This window comes from Arachis ipaensis, chromosome B2 (assembly GCF_059453495.1).
Source record: "Arachis ipaensis isolate K30076 ecotype BB chromosome B2, ASM5945349v1, whole genome shotgun sequence".
Lineage (NCBI taxonomy): Eukaryota > Viridiplantae > Streptophyta > Magnoliopsida > Fabales > Fabaceae > Arachis > Arachis ipaensis.
The window spans coordinates 120652446-120674221 of NC_142437.1; the positions used below are offsets into that span (position 1 = coordinate 120652446).

Genomic DNA, 21776 nt, shown 5'->3' on the forward strand with positions numbered 1-21776 from the left:
AAAAACTAAATAAAATGTATAAAAAATAATACAATAATTACCAATGACAATAATTAAAAATTAATAGTGTCTAACCAAATTTGTAATTTATAAATACATTAAATTCATATTTCTATATTTATTATATCTTTACCGTTGTAAATAATACAAGAAATTTATAACTCCAATAATTAACTTATTAATTTCTATTAATAAATCATTCAATGTAATAGACATCCATATTATAAATGTCATAATAATATTATTAATTATAATAAATTTTACGTTACAAATATTCAAATTCCATACTATTTGGACTACTTATATAAGTCTCTTATCACTATTCCTTTAAATTACATCAAATTTAGTACAAAAAATTTATTTCCGAACTACACAACATCTCAAACTTACTCAATTGTCCTCACAACAATTTATCACCATCGTTAGCATCATCTAACAACAATTTCACTATGGTATCTCTCTCTTTGTCCCTGCCAACGAATATGTCAGATTTTTTAACTAGTGAAGTTGAAGGAATCCTCCCAGACATGTTCTTGGCTGCAATCTTTTCTAGACGAAGGATATCTTTGTGTTTTGCAATATCATCTAGTCTAGCAATGATTTCTTCAATTTTAGTAACCATCTCCCTATCTTGCAAATTGAGAAAGCGAGACAGGAAGTTACCTGGTGGATCCTTTTGAGTGGCAGTCATCGGCATCATAGACAGCATCTTGGAGATCTTCAAGCCACCTCTTGACAGCAGGGTCAGTGATCTGTTTCTTCTCAGCATCATTCATCACAGCTTCAACCACATTCAGAATGGTCTTCAGCCTTTGAAGCAGCTTTTGGTCAACCTTCTTTCCTCTCATCAATGGCGGATCCAGAAATTTTATAAGAGGGGGACCAAATTAAATACAAAATAAATTAAAATATAATATAACAAAAAATTAATAAAATGTCATTTATAGTATATAAGTCAAAATTAATAATTATATTATATAAAAATCAACATTCAACTACATACTTTAGGATTTTAGTATTTTTAAATTTGTTCTACGATATTTCATATAACTAAAATTTTTAATTTATCATCTAAAATAAATTTTGAAGTATTCTCTTTTTCAACATATACAATCATATAATCTACTAACAATTCATCTTTTATCTTATTTTAAAGTCTTATTTTAATAATTTTTATTATTTAAAAAGTCTATTCAATTATTACTGTTGTTAGTTGTTACTGTTGCTATAGAAAAAGTCAAAATAATTTTTTTTATAGCTATTACTTTTTTATATTAATCCAAACCTATATTTTTTAATAACTTTTTAATTATTTATATATTTATATGTTTTTATTATTTTTTAAATTTATTTATTAATTGCTACTAATATATTATAATTCACATTATAATTTATACTAACATATAAATTTTTTTTAATGCGGTAATATACTAAAATATATTTAATATATATATATATATATATATATATATATATATATATATATATATATATATAAAGTATATAATAATAATAAACTAATAATACTAATATTTTTTTAAAAAAATGGGGGGGACCATGGCCGCCTTAGCCCCCTTGGATCCACCACTGCCTCTCATCATGTTGATGATCTCAGGATCAGACAGTCTGTCGAAAAGGACATTGAGAAAAGAAGAGAGGAAAGCTCCTCCAACAAGTTCAGCAGCCATGTTCACAAGATCAAGAAAGTATGAAAGAGTAAGGGAAGTGGTTTGTGGTATGCACCAAAATTTATCTTACAATGTCCAAATTTTTACAGGGAAAACAATAATCTAAATAAGAATATTGTAGGATGATTTTATCAAAGTAGGATGATTTCAGTTTTTTATTATTATTTTTATATTACACTACTTTTACACATTATAGTTCTATCTTTTTATTTTTCTTACTGGAATTTCAAATGAAATTTTAATTTATTAATTGAAATGAAAGTGAAAATAGAGTACATCAATGATAACTTTGCTGTTTGCAATTTACATCATTGCAGCGTCACTTCCAATTGATAGATGCCATAACTGCAGCCTTGGTATGATTTTCAATGTTTTTGTCTAAGGCATATAAAATGCTATCTGCATCAACTCTATAAACTGCAGAAGAATCACATTAACAACGACCTCAGCGACTAAGCGAAGGAGGAAATTTGACAAACACAAGCTGAAGAAACGAAGCTTTTTTGTAAAAAACTGTACCTGATTGTGCAGCTAGTTTGTACTTCTTTCTTATAATTTGGATTGACCAAGTAATAAATTTTATAACTTTCGTTTGCCATTGGCTTTCTTATTTAAACTTGTCCATATTTTTTACCAAAAATAACGCTTATTAATAACCTGAAGCAAAAGTGAATACACAATTTGTAGGTTATTCATAAAGTTTTTCTCAGTTTGCACACACAAACTCAGACTTCTCACAAACACAAACACAAAGTTCACAAGATGTAGCGGTTATAGTTTGCACTCAACTAAAGTTTCTATCAATTGGTAAGGAAAAGGTGTAGTTATCTGCTGGATTGCATGGCCAAATTTACATCTAGAGAAAGATACAAAGCACCTAAGTGTAAACTTTATTGCAGAAGTAGATTTTCTTATCTAAAATTTTTAGAGATTAGTTTTGATGCATTTAAGTGTAAACTTATTTACATTATTATTTCATTAATTTCATCTTGTCATCTTTTGAATGTCTTTCCGAGTAATCGGTGTAGAATATAATCACTTTTGTTAATAGAACAACACATGATCAAATATGCCTGTCAACTGATTTACGCGTGCACATAAATTAAATCCAACTTTTTTGTAATTTTGCTATTAATTAAGAAAAGAGAAAGATCATACATGCTACTTAGTAATTTATATGTGTGTGTGTGTGTAAAGTCCATACTGATACAAGTACATGTAATGATAAATTTAGTAATTTTTCCTTTAATTAGGATTTTGTGATATATTGTAGAAAATGAAAAATTATTCCATACTCATTTTTTCTTCTACTGCAATACATTCCAACTTTAATCTCTGATGCAAGCAAAGTAAAAAAATCTACTTATCAAATAGGTGTCTAATAGAAATATGAGATTGATCTTTACAAGATCGGTAGGCCCAACTAGAAGTGCACTCTTTGTACCTCTCAAGAACCAAATAAATATTTTGCAGAGTGTTTTGTAAAACTCTTTAATTCAGGGTCATTTCTGTCAACATAGTATATAGGCCATAACGTAGTAAGATTATTTTGTAATCAATTAATCATCCAATAACTCAAATAAATCTAAGAAAGACCATGCAAAGTACCCCTTTATATATAAACTAAAAGAATCAAGATGCACTTTACATTAAACTATGGAACCAAACATGAAAATTAACAAAATTATTCTCACTTCACACAGAAAACTGTATCATGTCATTTTATATTTAAAAAATGAACAAAATACACAAAAAAATAATATAAATATTATTTTTCTTTTATTATTTTTTTGGTGGGCGAAGTAGTATTAATTATATTAATTAGATTTAAGTTTTTATTCAAACAATAATTTTCCTTATTTATAAAATTTTCTCTCATTACTATAATATTTTTCTTGTTACGTGTGTGGATACTTCATGAAAGGTTTTTAGGATATTTCTTAAGTGGGTTCAAAAGAACATAAACTAGACACTTAGATTTTTAACATTGCCATTCTGTTAGCTTAGGTAGTTCTGAGAATTCTGTGCCTTGCATTCTCACTCCTTTCTTCAAGCCCTGACTGTTCACCCTTATATATAGGGGAAAGCCTCTACGGTTGAAACCAAATAAACCAAACTAATCTTCTTCTTCTTCATGCAAACCGGTTCGGCCAGAGAGAGAAGAGGAAACTGAATGTAAAATCCAACATGCAATTACCTCTGGTCCTTCCTTGGTCACCAATCTTCATCAATCCGAGCCTTCCATCTTACCTTGCTCTCCAAAACGGATTCCTAGCCCTTGATGAGTTACTGATGATGATAGCTTCATCTGCTCCAACTTCTGCCTCCTCCATCACGTAGCCACTGTAGCTACCTCTTGTGGTGGTTGAGTAAAATCAGAGACAAGCCATCCCTCCAAGGATCTTCTTTCTTTGACCGATATCTTCTTCAACTATTTTTGGTATGGAGAAGCCAAGATCTTTTCACCAAATCTTACCACAAGTAATGAGAATCTTAGCCACAGCATACTTTTTTTTTTTTCTTTTTCTTGCCATCATTGTGATGGTCTTGTGGCATGCTTCTTCTTCTCTATGGTAGCTTGCTATAGCTTCCATGGTTGCTACTGTGATATGACCGAATAGAGAAGAAAGAAATGAGAGAGAGGAAAAGAAAAGCACTTAAGTGAACATAAACAAATTAATTAAAAAAATGAGTTGCTTTTACTTCCCTTTGCTTTAGGTAGCGTGCCTCATTAAGGCAAACCATCTAATCAATCATAATTTCTCTCTCATGGTTCTAAGGAATGCATTAACTCTACTCAATAAAATTTTGAGTTCCATCACATGATTAAAAAAGAGATCCGTTGGAAGCAATGAAACTCTGCTTTCTTTGCTTAATGGTTTCGGACCAAGTTTTGGTCTAATTTAGCAAAGATCTATTTGGGTTTGTAATAATAATTCAATCTGACCCAAATACATGATCATGATTTCAGCCACAAGGATCAAAAATAATTTTTGTATCAATGCCGATCATTTTTAATTAAATTGGGCTTGTAGCATAATAATCCAATCTGGCCCAATTGCAAAATCTGCATCACAAAATTATTAATCCTCATATGTTAAATGAGAAGCAAATTAATAATTTTGTAATTAATTGATTCAATAATGTTTGTTCATCATCAAAGTAATTTAGAGTTTTCCAAACTCATCAGTTTTGCATTTTCTTAAGAGTAATAGTGTGAAAGATATGAATGATGATGCATGTAAGAAGCTTCAGATTTTATGGGAGGAACCGAAGATCTTTGGACTTGATGAATTCACTTGTTTTGAGCTTGATCTTTAATCTGTATTGGGTATGAAAAATCATATGCAAAAATAATGCTTATAGGACTTGTAATGCATTTTAAAGTATTCCTCATGTTTTTATATGATTTCAGTAATTGTCATCTTTTACTATGAATTAAGAAAACAAGGCTCATACATGGCACTTGGTAATATTTTTTAAAAATATGTACATCTAATAAAATGATATCAATTATCAAAAACTCACTTGGCAAAACCCGAACAAAAAACAAGAGTACCATGCTGTTATGATTTAAGGAGTTCATAATACAAGTTTATAAATTATAACATAAAATTTTTCTATTAACACCCAAAATAACAGGCATAAAGCCTAGTGGTGTACTCGAATCCCTTCGGCATTGCCATCAAGACTCAACAGTTTACATCACAAAAACTCAAAAAAACTATACATCCCAGCAACTACTCAAGCATGCAATTCCTCTGTTCCAAACTTCTGCAACAATATCCCCAGTTATAGAAATGCTTCTTCTCTGCTTCTCAAATCTCAAAAACCAATTGTACCATTTTGCTGATAGTTTGGGACATCTCTATAATTGGCCATAGCTTACTTTTTAATCATCCAATCACTCAAATAAATCTGAGAATGACCATGCGAAATAAATACCCCTTCTTATTTGATCCATTCCTGAAAAGGAAAAAAAAGGGAATGAAACAGAAAATTAGGAAACACAAGAAGTATATATTATGTGTTTCAAATATCAACAAATATTTCATAGAAGAAAGACGGGGCACAAAGATTTTGATAAAAAAACATAATTATATCTAAATGTTAATATTTATCTTTTTGTTATATTATGTTTATTCCTAAAATAAATAAATAAATTAACTAAAAAAATAGTGTTAATTAGCTTCATGATACTAGCTAATTAGGAGTTATTTGGAATATGTCTTAGAATATTCATTTAAGCAAGTGTCAAGAATTCGAATTTTACTTTGTATATATAATAATTTATTGGACAATAACAAACTCTTAAATGGAGTTTAGATATACGACAGATTAATCTTTAATCTGTTATGTTAGAGTATACTGTAAAAAAAAAAAATATCTATACATAAATTTTATTGGATAATGATAGACTCTTAAATGGAGAGATTAATCATTGATCTGTTATGTTAGAGTATACGGTGAAAAAAAAAGATATAATAAAATATCTATACATAAATTTTACTTTATATATTTTTGCCTCCATTGTTAATTTTTTTTGGGTCTGTCCCTGAGCGTGGCACCTATACATGCATGCAAGTATTTCACCCTTGACATATCTTGATGAATCATTGCTTGGTATTCTTTGACCTGACCACATGATAATTCAAGCCAAATCTTTATCAGTAACTACATAGCACCATAAAATGCATGCATTTGAAGATAAATTTATTATATTTTGTGCTAAAATTAAATTATCTTGGTTCTTCATGCAACTTAAGATGCTCACTTATTGGAAAGGAAATATGCTACATAGCTATACAGTAAAATAATCTGATTGAAAAGTAAAATACACTTAAAAAAACACCCCTTCATTTGAAAATGGAATCTCTGCATCAGCCAAAACATAGATGGTGGTAGTAATATGTTGTGAAAGAGGTTTTACCTTGATGCCCTGTTTTGCATTATTATAATATAGAACTCAACTCAATGAATGTGTTGGGGCCTGAGGGTTGTCATTGTAAAAAGCATGTCAGTAATATTTTCCCCAAATGAGATAATGAGCAGAGAAAAATAAGGCTCACAGAATGAGGATTTGTAAGGTTTAGAATGAAATATAGATGACAAAAAACAATGCTTTACCTGTTTTAAGACGATGAGTCCTCATGGAAACTGTCTCCTGCCATCAACTTGAATAGTGGATAAGCTATTAATTTAAAGTCGGAAAGTAAAAGTAAGATCATGTAGGGGAGAATGAATATGATGTAGGAGAAGATGAAGTGGGTTTGGGATATAGAGAGATAGCAATAAGAGTTACCTGTTTTAAGATGTTGAGTCTTTGTCAATCAGATTACTATCAACTTTAATGTAGGTGATGTGGGAAATGGATGGCCAAATGTGGGGGTCCTTCCTCTCTATGCCTTCACCCAACAACTGACATCTATAGATCTTGAGCTCCCGTAAAGAGGCAGGCAGCCTTGTTATGTTCTCCAGCTTAGGACATTTTTCAATCCATAATTCTTTGAGGGACTGTGACTGTGACACCTCCAGAGATGTCAAATTTTCACGACTTGCGATTGTGAGATACTTGAGATTTGGGAACGCTGGGAATGCGAAGGATGTAAGCGAATCACAGCTGTTGTTTATTGTAAGACTAATTAGTGACTCATGTTGTTGGTGTTGCATTGGGAATTCTACATTCTTGCAATCGTTGATTAATAGCACTTCCAATGAAGGGGGCAAAGAATCCCCTGGAAATGATATGGCTGATGAGCACTCTGAGATGTGTAGCTCTATGAGAGAGGTTGGTTGGGTGTGGGTCATGGCCTCAAACAGAGAATTCACAAGCTGCTCTCCATTAATTACTAGTGTCTCCAACATGGAAAGTGGTAGGTCCCGCGTTCTTGCTTCCTGTTTGCCAGATATTCTTAATGAGCGTAGGATGGGAGCTCTTGGCACATAACAACCAAGCTCCTCGCATCCTGATATGACAAGTTTTTTCAAAGACGGAAGGAAAGTGGGCAAATCTCCTCTTAACTTAGGACACTGCGATATATAGAATTCCTCAAGTTTCGGAAATGGTGCATCATCATCATCATCACATTCATATGACTCCCATTCCTCCCAGCAACTCATTTGATAGAATGAGAGATATTTAAGGGATCGGAAGGGTGTCTCCTGATGCTGATGAGTTGCATCAGCCTTATAGAATGAGCCACCAATCATCTTCACCTTGTCAAACCCTGCAATGAGCAGCGTCTCCAGAGAGGGTAACTGTCCAAGGGAAGGAAACACCAAACAATTCCTGCATCCATTCAGCTCCAACTCAGTCATGTTGTGGTACCTAGACTGCCCTACCCAATCCGGAAACACTGTACCCCTGTAACCCTTTATTGTTAGATATTTAAGGTCATTGTGAGGTTCTAATTTGCTAAGCACATCTTTTTCGATTTGGGAATCAACAATATCACTATCTTCACCTGATGACCACTTCAAACGTAGATCACTGATGTATTTCTTATCAACCATCCTTGCCTTCCAAGCTTCACTGCTATCAACCACATTCTCTAATTTCTTAAGACGAAATAACCCTTGAAGATTTACAAGTCCTCCCAATTCCCCTATCCCATTCTCTTCATGCTTGCCGGCAATATAGTAACATAAAATCTGCAGGTCTTTTAATTTGCTCATCCCTTTCGGCATCTCTTCTATTTTAGTACCTTCAATATCGAGATGGTGCAAATTTATAAGATCTTGCATCTTGCTTGGAAGCTTTTTCAGGTTTTCACACTCTCTCAACTTCAACGTTTGTAAATTATGCAATTTGCTCAATGACTCGGGCAATACCTCAATTGCCGTACAAGAGAGATCCAAATGAAGCAAATTTACAAGATCCTGCATGTTGCTTGGAAGCTTTTCTAGTCTTTCACAATCACTCAACTTCAGTGTTTGTAAATTATAACATTTGCACATTGACTCTGGCAATGTCACGATAGGTGAATCAGAGAGATCCAAATAACGCAAATGGATCAAATCACCTATTGAATCGGGCAACGAATTATGGTCACGAGGAAAGAATTCAAATGACAGAACCCTTACGTGCTTCAATTGTGCAAGTAAGCGACAAGGATCGATTTTCTTTGAGGAATCATGCCTGATACCAGCATTGATTTTCAACAATGTCCTTGTATCTTGTAAATTATCACATGCTTCCAAGAACTTTGAGAGCGAATCACGGATGTTAAGACTATAAGAAAGATGACGAGGATAAGCCTCATGCTTGTCTGCGGTTTTGAGTTCTAAGGTTCTACAAAAGAACTTTCCACCATAGAATATTGCTAAATCATGCATGAGATCGTGCATCACGAATGAATTTTCATCGGTTTCAGAATGTTGGAGAAATGATCTCGAAACCAAATCGTTAAAATATTTATAACCGACTTCTTCTAAAGTACCTCCACTACTATTTGGTTGCTGCAAAAGACCTTCTGCCATCCACAGTAACACCAGTTCATCTCTTTCGAATTCATAGTCTTTTGGGAATAAAGAACAATATACAAAGCAACGTTTTAAGTATGAAGGGAGGTAGTGATAACTTATTCTCAATGCAGGAAGAATCCCACTATCTTTTTTGGGAAATTCCCAAATTTCACTCCTCAATATAAACTCCCAATCCGCTGCTTCTTTTCTTGCTCTTAATAAACCTCCAAGTGTTTGAGCAGCCAAAGCTAACCCATTACACTTTTTGACAATTTTTCGACCAACTACTTCTAAACCAGAACGGATATGAGGTTCAGCAGAATTAAGACATGCGTGATCTGCAAACACTGACCAGCAGTGATCATCACCCAACAAACTCAAATGGTAAGCTGGAATAGTTTTCACCATATCAGCAATCGAATCAAGACGGGTTGTTACAAGAATCTTAACACCCCCGTTACTAGATTTAAAAGGCTTTAGAAAACTTATCCAGGCATCATAATTGTTACTCCACATGTCGTCCAAAACAACCAACAACTTCTTCCCTGCTAGGACTTCCTTCAAACTCTCCTGAATTTTGTTCAACTCAGTTGAGTTGCAAGAACTAGAAGTTGCTTCCATCACAGCCTTTGTCACCTTAAGAACGTCAAATTCTTCTTGCCCATCACAAACCCATGCCTTAACATCAAATTTTTGTTTCACTCGGTCATCATTGTAAACCATCTGAGCCAAAGTAGTCTTTCCTATTCCACCCATGCCGACCATAGGAATCACGGATATTCCACCGTCATTGGTAACATCTAACAACAGTTTTACTATGGCCTCCCTGTCTTGGTCCCTGCCATATATTTGATGCACACCAACCAGAGATGTTGAGGGGATCCTCCATGACATGTCCTCCACCGGTATCTCCTTCAAGCCAAGACCATCTTTCTCATTTACAATTGACTCTAATGCAGCAATGATGTCTTCTATCTTGGTTACTATCTCATCATCACCATGCAAATTGACATTGCGAGACAGAGAGTTACCTTGAACCTTTTGAATGGCAGCTTTGGTGGTGACTTCATCAAGTATGTCTTCAGCATCGTACACAACATCCTTCAGCCTGTCCAGCCAGTGCTTCACAGCCTCCTCCTCGATCTGCCTCCGCTCGGCGTCATTGATCACAGCATGAGCAGCCTTCAGAACTGTCTCCAGCTTCTCAACCAGTTTCCGGTTAAGCTTCTTTCTCTGGATGAGGTTGACAATTAAGGGTGAAATCAGCATGTCGTAGATAGTGCCAAGTGCAGAGTTGAGAAAAGCTTCTCCCACAAATCTTGCAGCCATGTTGATCTCAAGATTAGAAGAAAGAAAACAAAGGAAAGTAGTGGATGAATGTTTGCAATGAAGGTAAAGGAAGTAGTAGCAGCAGGTTCAGAAAGTGATGCTTAATTGCTTATGTATTTTGTTTTCCTTGTAGCAAAAAGACATTGACTTCACACATGCTCATTGGTCTTTGGGACAAGTTCATATGATGCTTCCGTCTCTCTTCCTCGGAAAAAAAAAGTCACATGTTTGAGGTGGAAACTCACCTGCAGTCGATTGTAGGTGAAGTTGTTTCTGGATGGTTGACACGTGTTACTATATGGTTTAAAAAAATCGGTTTAAATAGATCAAATAACTACCTTTAAAATAATTTTAATTCTTTCTGCGTGTTATTCTATGAATTTGGTATGTTCTTCTTCATTCTTATTGACCAATTTTTCTTTAAATTTATCTGAAACTTTTATTTATTTAATTTTTGTCAAATATATGTATACAAATTGTTTGAAAAAGTAACATTTAGTATTCTGAACAAGAAACAAAATTCACGTTTTTTTATAGAAATAGCATAAATGGTATCATCTGTCCTTTTTTTGTGTCTCTGTTTCTATCTTCTTGATGAGCTTTGTTTTATTTCCTATAACTTATATTTTCAGTTGCTTTTAAATTAAGCTGTAAACAAATTTTAAATTAAACTTTAAAAATATGTTCAATTACAAATTTACCGTTAAATTAAATTTTATGGTAATCAATCAATTAACTCTTATTTTACTAATAAATTATTTTCATGCAAATTATTATTGATTTTTCAATATTATTCTATAAATAAATTATTTTTTTAAGATAATAAGACGATAATTTATTTGTCTAGAAATTATAATTTCATTGTCATGCACGTTTTTGTGTTTTTACTTATCAACTAGAATTTATTTTTAATAAAACTAGAATTTATTTTTAATAAAACAAAAGTATCTAATCAAAATATTAATTTGGTCTCCTTAAATAATTGAACATAATTTTTAATAAAATTTTTTAAAATAAAATCAACCCAAGAATAGAGGCAAGAAAAGAACAACTAATGAAAATATTTATTTTGGCATTGCCATCAAGAATAGGATAGCCATAGAAAAAATCCAACCAAATAAAAAGGACCTAACTCATACAATCAAACTACCATCATATCATCACAATAAACTATAACATCACCAACTAAAGAGACATGCAACAAATATGAAAGAGATCATGCCAAAATTTTAACTATGCTCATGTTATCAAACAGTCCACATTATACCATAATTACATTTTTGTTTTCTTTTTTTTTTTGAAACAAAGAAAGCTCAACACAATAAAGTGGAGCATCAGTAACAATAAATAAAAGAAAGCTAAACACAAAGAAAACTGCCTACATGAGAGATAGCTATTTCCTTGACTCTCATGTATCTGCCCTCAACACCCACTAGGATCGCTGGACGTCCATTCTTGGTAGCTCAAAACTCTCCTGCTTTGTATTTCCTCAACACCTGCTTTTTTATTGTTGAAAATTTTATCGTTCCGTTCCCTCCAGATGTTCCAGATCACTGCAAAGAACCCCGTCAGCCACTTCCTCTGCTCTTGTTTTCCCGTGCGAAATCCTGTCCAACTTTCAAACAGTCCTTTTATGGTGCCAGGAACTACATTTTTGTTTTCTACCACATGAAATTGCGATGAATTATCTTGGCATTTATGATATCTTCCTTAGACTTGTAAAGAATCTCTATTTTCATTTTTTCTTTCTTCATATTAACCAACTATGTTAAACACGATTCCCACAAAATCATTAACACCAAATTTCAAAGCTAATATTTTCTACGTATTCCATTTGCTAGTACAATTATTTCTTTAAAAAAATAAAAAAGATAAATACATTCTACACATATTTTTTAGGCTTTTTATTTAAATAAAATAGAAAAAGATTAATTTTATTTGATTCTTTTAAATTAAATTCAAAAACGTGAATCTTCTAAATCTATTAATACATAAATTGTGTTAGAGTAATGTGTATTAAATATTATATTAAACACCATAATCTAAGATAATTTATACATCAAACTGTCAAAGATGTGAACAGTAGAACTCCTAAAATTGTTGTCTAATGTCCAATCAATTTCATCTTGAATATCAAAATGGTGTGATGACATAAATATGTACGTATTTATTAAATAATTTTCATCATTCACAGAGGAATGAATAAAAACATAAATTAAGAAATACATTTGAAATAATAAATTTGATTAAGAAATATAAATAAGAAGAAATACCTAATTGAAAGTTTGATATTAGTTCTGAAAAAGAGATTGAAAGAGAACGAACGTGTGAAAACGAAGAAGGGAATAAAAATAACCGTTTGGTCCAATTTAAACCTTTTTTTTAAATAAACCATTTATATAAAATAAATCGATTTTTTTAAACCATATAATAATACGTGTCAGCCATCTAGAAGCAGGCGACTGCAGGTGAGTTTCTGTCCTTTCATAATTATATGTGTGGTCCACACGGCATCCAATAGCCAATAGGATGATATTTGAATGACATTCTTTCACACGTTTCTTACTTTTTCTACTATTTTTTTTTCTTCAAAATATACTTTTATTTTGGCCGGTGGCTATGAGTTGAAATCAAATTTATTCAGAAAAAGTTGAAAAAGCACATCAATGATAATTATAACATTTTGTGATCTGCGCAATACGTGTAGAAGTAGATTATTTATACTATATAGTATATTTTAATAAATATTATATTAAAAATATTTTAAAAAATATATTATAAATTGATTTTGAATTTATTTATTTTTAAAAAAGACATAGATTATTTATATTAGAGTTATACAAAACTGTATTTTCATTTTTGGATTTGCATTAATGACTACACTTTGTCTTTTCTTGCGATTTTTTTGTTTGTAAATAATTAAAAAAATAAATGAACGAGAATGAAAAACATATAAAAATATATTAAATTTAAGGAATTTTTGACAATTAGTATGAGAGATTAAACAATGAATAGTAGTAAGAGTCATAATATGTATAAGTCGTAGAATTTGAATATTTGTAACTGAAGTTTTCTTAAAACATTTTACTAAATAGTGATTGGTTAATTTTCTTTAACACCCGAAGTTTTGCAAACTAAATAATGATTTATTTATGATTCATTATCTTTGTTTAGGATTTTATTTTTCAAAAATATTTTTATTAATAGTAATTAAATTAAATTTTATGATATTTTGAATTTAAAAAATTTAATAGGACCCTTATATATAATATTCATAATTATTGGATATTTTTTTATTTAATATTTAAAAATTTTAATAATTTGAAAATAATAAAAATTTGATTATTTATTTTAAATAATTAAGATTTAAAATTTAATGCTTTAATCTTATGAACTTTTAAAAAAAATTTAATTGAATTATCTCTAATTTAATGTTAAAGTACTTATTAAAAAAATTAATTAGCAAATTAATAAATAAATAATATTTTTATAATAATTTTATTAAAATATATTTAATTTTTAATTACTATTCTATTATCTAATTTTATTAAAATTCGTAAAATTTCCTTACTTCTTTGTTTTTTTACCTAACCCTAATTTTAAATCGGGCCTGCTACACATACAAGCTTACAAGTTTGCAAGTTGGCCCAGCCCAAATACAACTCACGCGCATGAAGAGAGATTGAATGGAGCGTAACATTCACGCGCTCGCCACTGAAACGGTTACGTACGCTACGAGTAATGGCAGACTCTTCCACTTCTTCCACTTCTCAAAGAAATTCGAAGACAAAGCAACCCTTCCATTTTCGAGCGAAAATCGAAAATCAAAATATAGAACTCGTCGCTAACCTTCGAAACCTCCATCAACACACCATCAAAATCTCCATCAAGAATCTCCAGTGAAAACAAAGCAAGAATACTCAAGGTGCGTTACATTACGAACTAGGTTTTACTTTTCTTCTACGTTGTTGTTCTAGGGTTTACTATTATTCTTCCTTCTTTGTTACACTGTTCTTCTACGTTGTTGTTCTAGGTTCTCCTGTTATTCTTGTTGTTCTAGATCTTCTGGTAACTGATTTTTGGGGGTATATTCCGTAGATTGGGGGTGTATATTGCTTGACCTTGTAATGTTGCTTGATATTGAAGCATGTTTGAGTGATACCTGACTGATATATATGGATTTATCTGAATCATATCTATGGGTGTATCTCACTGTTATCAATGGGTGTATCTGAATCATATCTATGGGTGTATCTTACTGTTATCAATGGGTGTATCTGACTCATATATATGGGTGTATCTTACTGATATCTTTGGGTGTATTTGACTCATATATATAGGTGTATCTTACTGATGTCTTTGGGTGTATTTTTCATTTCAGAGAAAATGGCAGCAAGAAACCAAACAAAAGACCTTAAGTGTGCCACACATCTCCTAAGTGATAAATTCAGAAACATGAGTGAGGAGAAGAAGGTGATTGTGAGGGATCTAGGATTCGGTGGGTTGATGCACATCCCACCACTAAGGGTGCATCACCAACTGTTAAGGGAGCTGGCAAACAACTTCAAACTTGGGAAGAACAGACTGGAAACAGGATATGGTTCTTTCAAAATAACCCCAAGAAAGATAGGTCATGCGCTTGGCATCAATGCAACAGGTAACTAGCTCAAAATTATAGGTGTATATTAAGTTGATGCTTGGGTGTATTTAAGGTTGAAGCTTGGGTGTATTTGAACCGACTTTGATACTTTGTTGTTTTCCTTTTTGTAGGAAATCTGTTTCCTCAAAAAGTCGAGTATAAGAAACTTTCTGAGGATGACAAAATAATTTTTAGAAGATTCCAGGGTAAGACCCTCAAAAGTCTTACCGATGAGATGATGGATATCGGCGTTGGCAACGAAGAGGAACGCCTAATGTTCAAGAGAATTTTCATCCTCTATATACAGATGGCGTTCCTTTTGCCAACGACAATAAACAAAATCTCGTCTGTCCACCTGGCCCCAATTTTTCAGATGGACGGCATCTCAGAGCGAAACTGGGGGGCCATGTTTTGACCTTCATCGTCAAGGGCATCACAGACTACAAGAAGAAAAAGAAGAAGGCAATTGATGGCTGTCTTTTTGCCCTGATGATAATATACTTTCATCTTTCAAAAAACAAAGGCAAGAAGAGGGCTGAAAGACCACCAAAACCATGGATTGCCAACTGGAGTAAGGAGCAGTTGGTCGAAAGAATGAATGCAGAAATAGAGGAAATTTTGGTAAGTTGAACATAATATGTTGGGTGTATATTTATTTATCTGAATGCTGCTAACTAAAATATCTAATGTTTCAGGGGATTGTAAACATGGCGCAAACAAGAGAGAAAATGAAAAAAATAAAGAAAACAGAAAAAAACAAGAAATCAAGAAAACAAAAAAAAGGAAGGCAAGTTCAACATTGTCTTCGGAGGAAAAAACAACTACTGACAGTGACAGTTCTACCTCTGAGTCTGAGACTCAAGAAGACTCAGAGGATTCAGCAAGAAAACACCCCAGCAAAAAGGGGAAAAAGTAAGTACCATACTTGGGTGTAATTTCTTTTTCGAGTTGAGTGTATTTTGTGGAACCATTTGGGTGTATGTAGTTTATTAAGCTGGGTGTGTTTTGTTTGCTGCGTTGGGTGTATATTGTATATTCAGTTTGGGTGTATTTTTAGTATGTTCTAAATAATGATTGTTTGCCTTCCAGAATGGACTCCAGAAAAAGAAAGAAGAGGCAAGAGGAGTCCGATTCTGATTCAGAATCTGAATCTGAATCAAGTGATGAGTAATGTTCTGAAATTATTACTCATTTCTTTTGGCTTCATTATAAAGATTTCGTGTATTAACTGAAGTGTCTCTTATTAACTTATAGAAGCGAAGAATCATCACTGGTGGAGAAGGAAAAGAAAAAGAAAAAGACAAAAACAACACCAAAAAAATGAGCACTTCTTTGGATAATATTCTGTGATAAAATTAATTTTTTATTTCTGATTCATACTTTTTTTTTCCACCCAGAACACAACCCAAAAAGAAAAAAGTTGTTGTTGAGCATTCATCTCCTGAAGAAGATCAATACTTTGATGGGTACAGTACCTCGTAAGCTATATTACCGTCTATCATCATAATTATTTTTGTTAACATCTTCTTTTATGAATGTAGTGAGAGATATGAAATATCAAGTGAAGAACTAGATGAATGGCTAAGGGGAAACGTTGAAAAAACTGCTGCAGAGGGGTATGTCTTGTTGGGGTGTCTATTTCAGATTTTAGTGTGTTTTCTTTGCTAATAATTGTTTCTTGTTTCGCAGGGAGAACGAAGCTGACCTGCGATCGACAGAAGGTCGCTATGTCTCCTCTGAAACGTAAGAAGCTTTATTTAATAAAATCTTGTTATCATGATTTGGGTGTATTTTGTGGAACCATTTGGGTGTATTTTGTTGATCAACTTGGGTGTATGTTGTTTATTGGGATATTTCGTTTGTTGTGTTGGGTGTATATTGTGCATTCAGTTGGTTGTATCTTGTGCAATCATTTGGGTGTATTTTATACCTGTATCTTATTTTGTCTGAATAACATGAAATCTATTTAGAATACCGGCTATGAACTTGGGAAGTGATGATCCTTCCTCTCAAGGACGCACAGAACAGAGTAGTATAAACCAGCCGTCAGAGAGCATGTAATTTCTCTTTCAAATAACTGTTACTTTTGTTCTTCTATTACCTTCTACTTCTAATTCTGTATATATTTTTTTTAGAAAAAAAGCCCTTTATTATTTTATTCGAGAAAAAAAAGGCAGGAAAAAAAAGCAAAAACTGCAAGTATGTAAGTTCTCAAAAAACAAAGCCTGTCTTCTTTTTGAATTGATCGGGTGTATTTTTTAACTTTCTTTGGGTGTATTTTAGGTTGAGTCCGGTTCAACAGTCAGCCAGTGAGCCGGCTAATTCGAATATGATGGTTGTGAGGGAATAGACACCGTCGGATGCGCTTGCAATGTAAGTTTTTCAAGAATATTTCAACCTTATAACCTTATTATTTTCAAAGGCGTTGTTAACCTTTCATTTTTCTTCTTGTTTAGAGTCCCGATTCAAGTTTTTGTGCCGGCGTCCCAAACAACCACTATGCCAGAACTTCAAGAAACACCTGAGATAGATTTTGAACCAACCCCTATGCTACAGATTGAAGGGACTAAAGAAACGTAAGAAATAGTATTGGGTGTATATTTGTTTAGAGTTTGGGTGTATATTTGCTAACAGTTTGGGTGTATATTGTTTCTGAATAGTTTTTTTTACGCCATGATTAATTTTGTGTAACTGTGCAGCACTCCTGAACCCCCCAAACAACTTCAAGAAACCACACCCACGCTTCCCCCAGCTCCAACTAAAATATAAGTTCATCAGACTAAAATCAATCTTTGCTTATCATCCATATATTCTTATTCTTATAATACGTTATACATGATGACACAGTCATCCAGCCGCAGATGACACTGCTGCCCTGATGATGATGGCACGGACAGCATCCTATGTTCCTAAAACAGATCCAGTGCCATCATTCAGCCTTGGATTGACTGATTCAAGCCAAGAGGGAGCGTCAACGCAGGAGATAGAAAGGGCAAAATCTCCAGAAGCTGCAAATTTGCTAGAACAATTAGACGATTTGGTCCAAAAAATAGCAAGCAGTGCGGCAAAGGAAAAAAATAAAAGTCCACAAATTCAAAGGGAGACTGGGGGAGAAAGTTCTGGGAAGTTTGAAACTCCTGAGGGAATAAATCAGATTACGGATGATATGAAACAAAAGTGCTACATCTGGGGGACGCGACTGAAGACAGACGCAGATGGCGATACTAACGAGTATGAGCACATGTGCACTCTGATTGCCCAAGATGAATACATTTTGATTAGAATGCACCTTGCATCCCTCCAGGCAAAAAGTTATATAGAATCTGAGGTAATATTAGAATAACATTAATGTTTTTTACACCAAAGTCAACTGCAATATTTATTAATGTAAAATTGATTTCGGCATATATTTCTAGATTGTATCTGCCATCTACCTCATCCTCAACCAAAAAAATGATAAAAGGTTTCAAGAACAAATATACTGTCTCCCCCCCGATATTGTGGTAAGTGTTACTTCTACGAATTTTGGGTGTATTTTCTATTCTAATTTGGGTGTATTTTTTACGTTCGATTGGGTGTAAGTTGTATAGTCATTTGGGTGTATTTAAAGTATTCACTTGGGTGTATTTTCAGTATTTTATTTGTTGTTTCGCAATTATTGCAGAACATGGCCCTTTCGAAGCACCCAAATGGGAAATTTATATCACCTAAAACCAATAAAGAATTCAGGGTGGAAGACTACCCGAGTTTTATTCCCTTCATAGATGCAAAAAAATTAACTTCGCATCCATATGTAAGTTTTCATTTGCTAAATTTGTTAGTACTGTTCTTTACTTATATGCCAAATAAAATAACACACTGTTGAAATGTGGCAATCCTTCAGATTTTTGCACCTGTTTGCTACTCGGGCCATTGGTGGTTATAGGTGATTGATACAACAAAGCGGAGATTTCATATACTTGACCCGCTACACAAGAAAGCTCCAAGCGATGAGAGAAAGCAGCTTAATAAATTCACTGTAAGTTGCCTCTGTCTTCTTTACTTTAATAGATAGGTCTATTTCATTAGTTGTGTTGGGTGTATATTGTCCATTCAGTTAGGTGTATCTTGTGCATTCATTCGGGTGTATTACTGATTTGTTTTGGTATTTAAGGGATATGTATTTTCAAGATTGAGAGCATATGTCGGCGGGGAACCTCTGAAGAAAGACGAGAAGGAGAAGGAAATTAAAGCATCATATGTTAAAATATCAGGCCAAAAATCAAGGTATAAATTTGTGACACTGAACATTAAACTTTCCTAAATGAGATTTGTAATTTATTTATTTTCTTCGTTTTCAGCTATGACTGCGCTATCTATGTTATGAAGTGGCTTGAGTTAATTGAGCCGGAAAACATTAAAAAGGGGAAGTATGAATGGGATAATTGGAAACAGGTAACTGTCTTTAGAACTATATAACTCTGTATTACTTTACTGAATTAATATTGCTGTTTAAACAGAATATACTTTTTAATTGTAGGAGGAGGTGGACCACTATAGAGTGGAGTATGCTTCGCGGATACTATTCAGTGAGATGAATAAAGAGAGGGATCAGGAAATTAGAGAGAGTAATGCTATAAGGCTGTCGAAGCCATCCTCTGTATTATTGAGTCCGTTTTGTCAGATAAATTCTGCTGATATAGAAACTGCGTAATCCAACTGCTGGGTAGTTTGTAAATTGAACAAATGTTGTAAATATTTGCCATTTATCAACAACTTCTATTCCATGTATATTTTTTTCCATACTTAAACTATCTGTGCTGTTAAACTGTCTGTGATGTATTCAAAAGCTGTATTACAGGTGGTAAAATATGAAGGAAAAAATCAAGACATATATAAACGCAAATTATAAACTTTTACACCCAACGCAAGTGTAATAATACACCCAAGATTGCATAAAATATGAACTGTCTGTGCTGTTAAACTGTCTGTGCTGTATTTAAAATGTATAAATTACAGGTACTAAAATATGAAGAAAAACATCAAATCAAATATACACCCATAACCTGCGAATTTTTACACCCAAATAAAGTTGAACATACACCCTGAAATCTATCCCCCCCTGATGCTTTGACACTAAAACCCTGAACCCTAGACACTTAAAACCTAAACCCTTACCCCTAACCTGTAAACCCTAAAACACAAATATTATATATATGTATCTATATGTAAATTGTGAATTAACAAAAATACACCCAAAAGCACAGTGCTTCTACACCCGTATTCTGTAAAACTATACACCCAAAGAGTTATCCCCTGCTGCTGGTACCCTGAACTGATAATTCATAACATGTCCTTGATATTGGCTGGAATTTGAATGCACCGCTGATGCAGCATCAAACAGGTTTATCTGAATATAACACTCACATATTAGCTAAACTATTAATGAGAAAAATAAACTCAATCGCCACAAATTTAAAGAACATTACTTTTACCTCGCTTAAAACTTTCGTCTTCTTCTTCTTTGTGGCATTTGCGATCTGTTTGTCCAACTTTGAACCTAGCCTATTTTTTGGACGTCCTCTTGTTCGAATCCTTGGCGGGCTTTGAAGCTCGTTAACGGATTCCAAGTTGGCGTCTTCGTGAGATAAAGAAGATGTCCCCTTCCTTTTGGCTTTGAAAGATTCCATCTCAGCCATGACGTTATCGTACGCACGGTGCAAAATTGCAGTCAGCTCCTCCGATTCGGATGCAAATTCGCAAATATTTTGCGAACGAAAAACCAATTGGTCAAACCTCTTGCTTCTTGGCTCCATCAGTGGCTCGTCGTGGCTGCTCATGATGTGTGTGTGTCGCCTCTTTACCTTCTTGCTCCATCGTTCCAGTATATATCTAGGTGACACTTGGCTTACTTGTTCGAAGCTTAACACGCTTAGTGCGTGACGGCACAGTATCCCTCTCGACTCGAATAATAAGCATTGGCATTTTACCTCGGCTGCAACTGAGTCGTAAGTAACCACAAACTTGTTGAATATTGAGCTGGAAACTTGTTCTCCGACTTCGTATACTGAATAGCCTAGAGCGGAATTCGTTAATCTGGTGATGCAATTCGCCTTTCCTTTGAATTGCGCTTGGACTTCCCTAAACTTTTGATGAGTGTACGCATCTTGAAACTGAGCTTCAATGGAGGATTTGGTTGCACACGGTATGACCGTATGAAAATCTGCAGCATCTGATTCTCTCTCTGCTTGCTCCCTGCTTTCGAGGCAATTATCGTATTGTTTGACGAACTGAATAAGCGAGCTGTTCCGGGTGATATACTTGTTAAAAAATGAATGCATTCTCTCGCTCCTTTGTGTATTTCTCATCCCTGCCCAAAAGTGGTGATCCAGATAGATAGGAACCCATATGTGACGGTCTTCGTACAGATCTGCAGAATACACCCAAACACAGACTATAAATACACCCAAACATGCAATTTACACCTCTGCTGCAGATTTTAAAAAGACATTACCTGAAAGCCACTTGTTGTCCGCAAGACCAAAATTCAGCAGAAAATCATTCCAATTCCTATCGAATGAGTCTTTGCTATGAGAGTTCCAAACAACTTGGCTCATTTCTTGTTCAATATCGGCATGTCCCTTGTACCCGTTTAATTTGCTTGGAATCTTCTTCAT

General features: G+C 33.5%; 2 protein-coding genes and 1 long non-coding RNA gene across 8 annotated transcripts in view; 2 read left to right on the plus strand and 1 right to left on the minus strand.

Moving 5' to 3' along the window:
• LOC107626139 (ABC transporter C family member 4) overlaps positions 1 to 21776 on the plus strand; it is a 151145-nt gene that overhangs the window by 45345 nt on the left and 84024 nt on the right. The window lies entirely within an intron of this gene.
• On the plus strand, positions 1556 to 2286 carry LOC110268158 (uncharacterized). The gene is made up of 2 exons (XR_002356253.2): positions 1556 to 1735; positions 2006 to 2286. It is a non-coding gene; the product is annotated as an uncharacterized LOC110268158 (long non-coding RNA).
• LOC107627945 (putative disease resistance RPP13-like protein 1) lies at positions 5188 to 10588 on the minus strand. 6 transcript variants are annotated; one of them, XM_088504082.1, is made up of 5 exons: positions 6991 to 10588; positions 6816 to 6852; positions 6619 to 6678; positions 6199 to 6323; positions 5188 to 5654 (listed from the first exon to the last, which is right to left on the minus strand). In XM_088504082.1, exon 1 carries the CDS (start codon positions 10479 to 10481, stop codon positions 6996 to 6998), a length of 3486 nt encoding a protein of 1161 aa, XP_088360208.1. In that variant the 5' UTR covers positions 10482 to 10588; the 3' UTR covers positions 5188 to 5654; positions 6199 to 6323; positions 6619 to 6678; positions 6816 to 6852; positions 6991 to 6995. The 6 variants fall into 6 exon arrangements, with proteins under 6 accessions (XP_088360208.1, XP_088360206.1, XP_088360205.1 ...); XM_088504080.1 differs by having other exon boundaries at positions 6816 to 6862; XM_088504079.1 differs by having other exon boundaries at positions 6816 to 6879.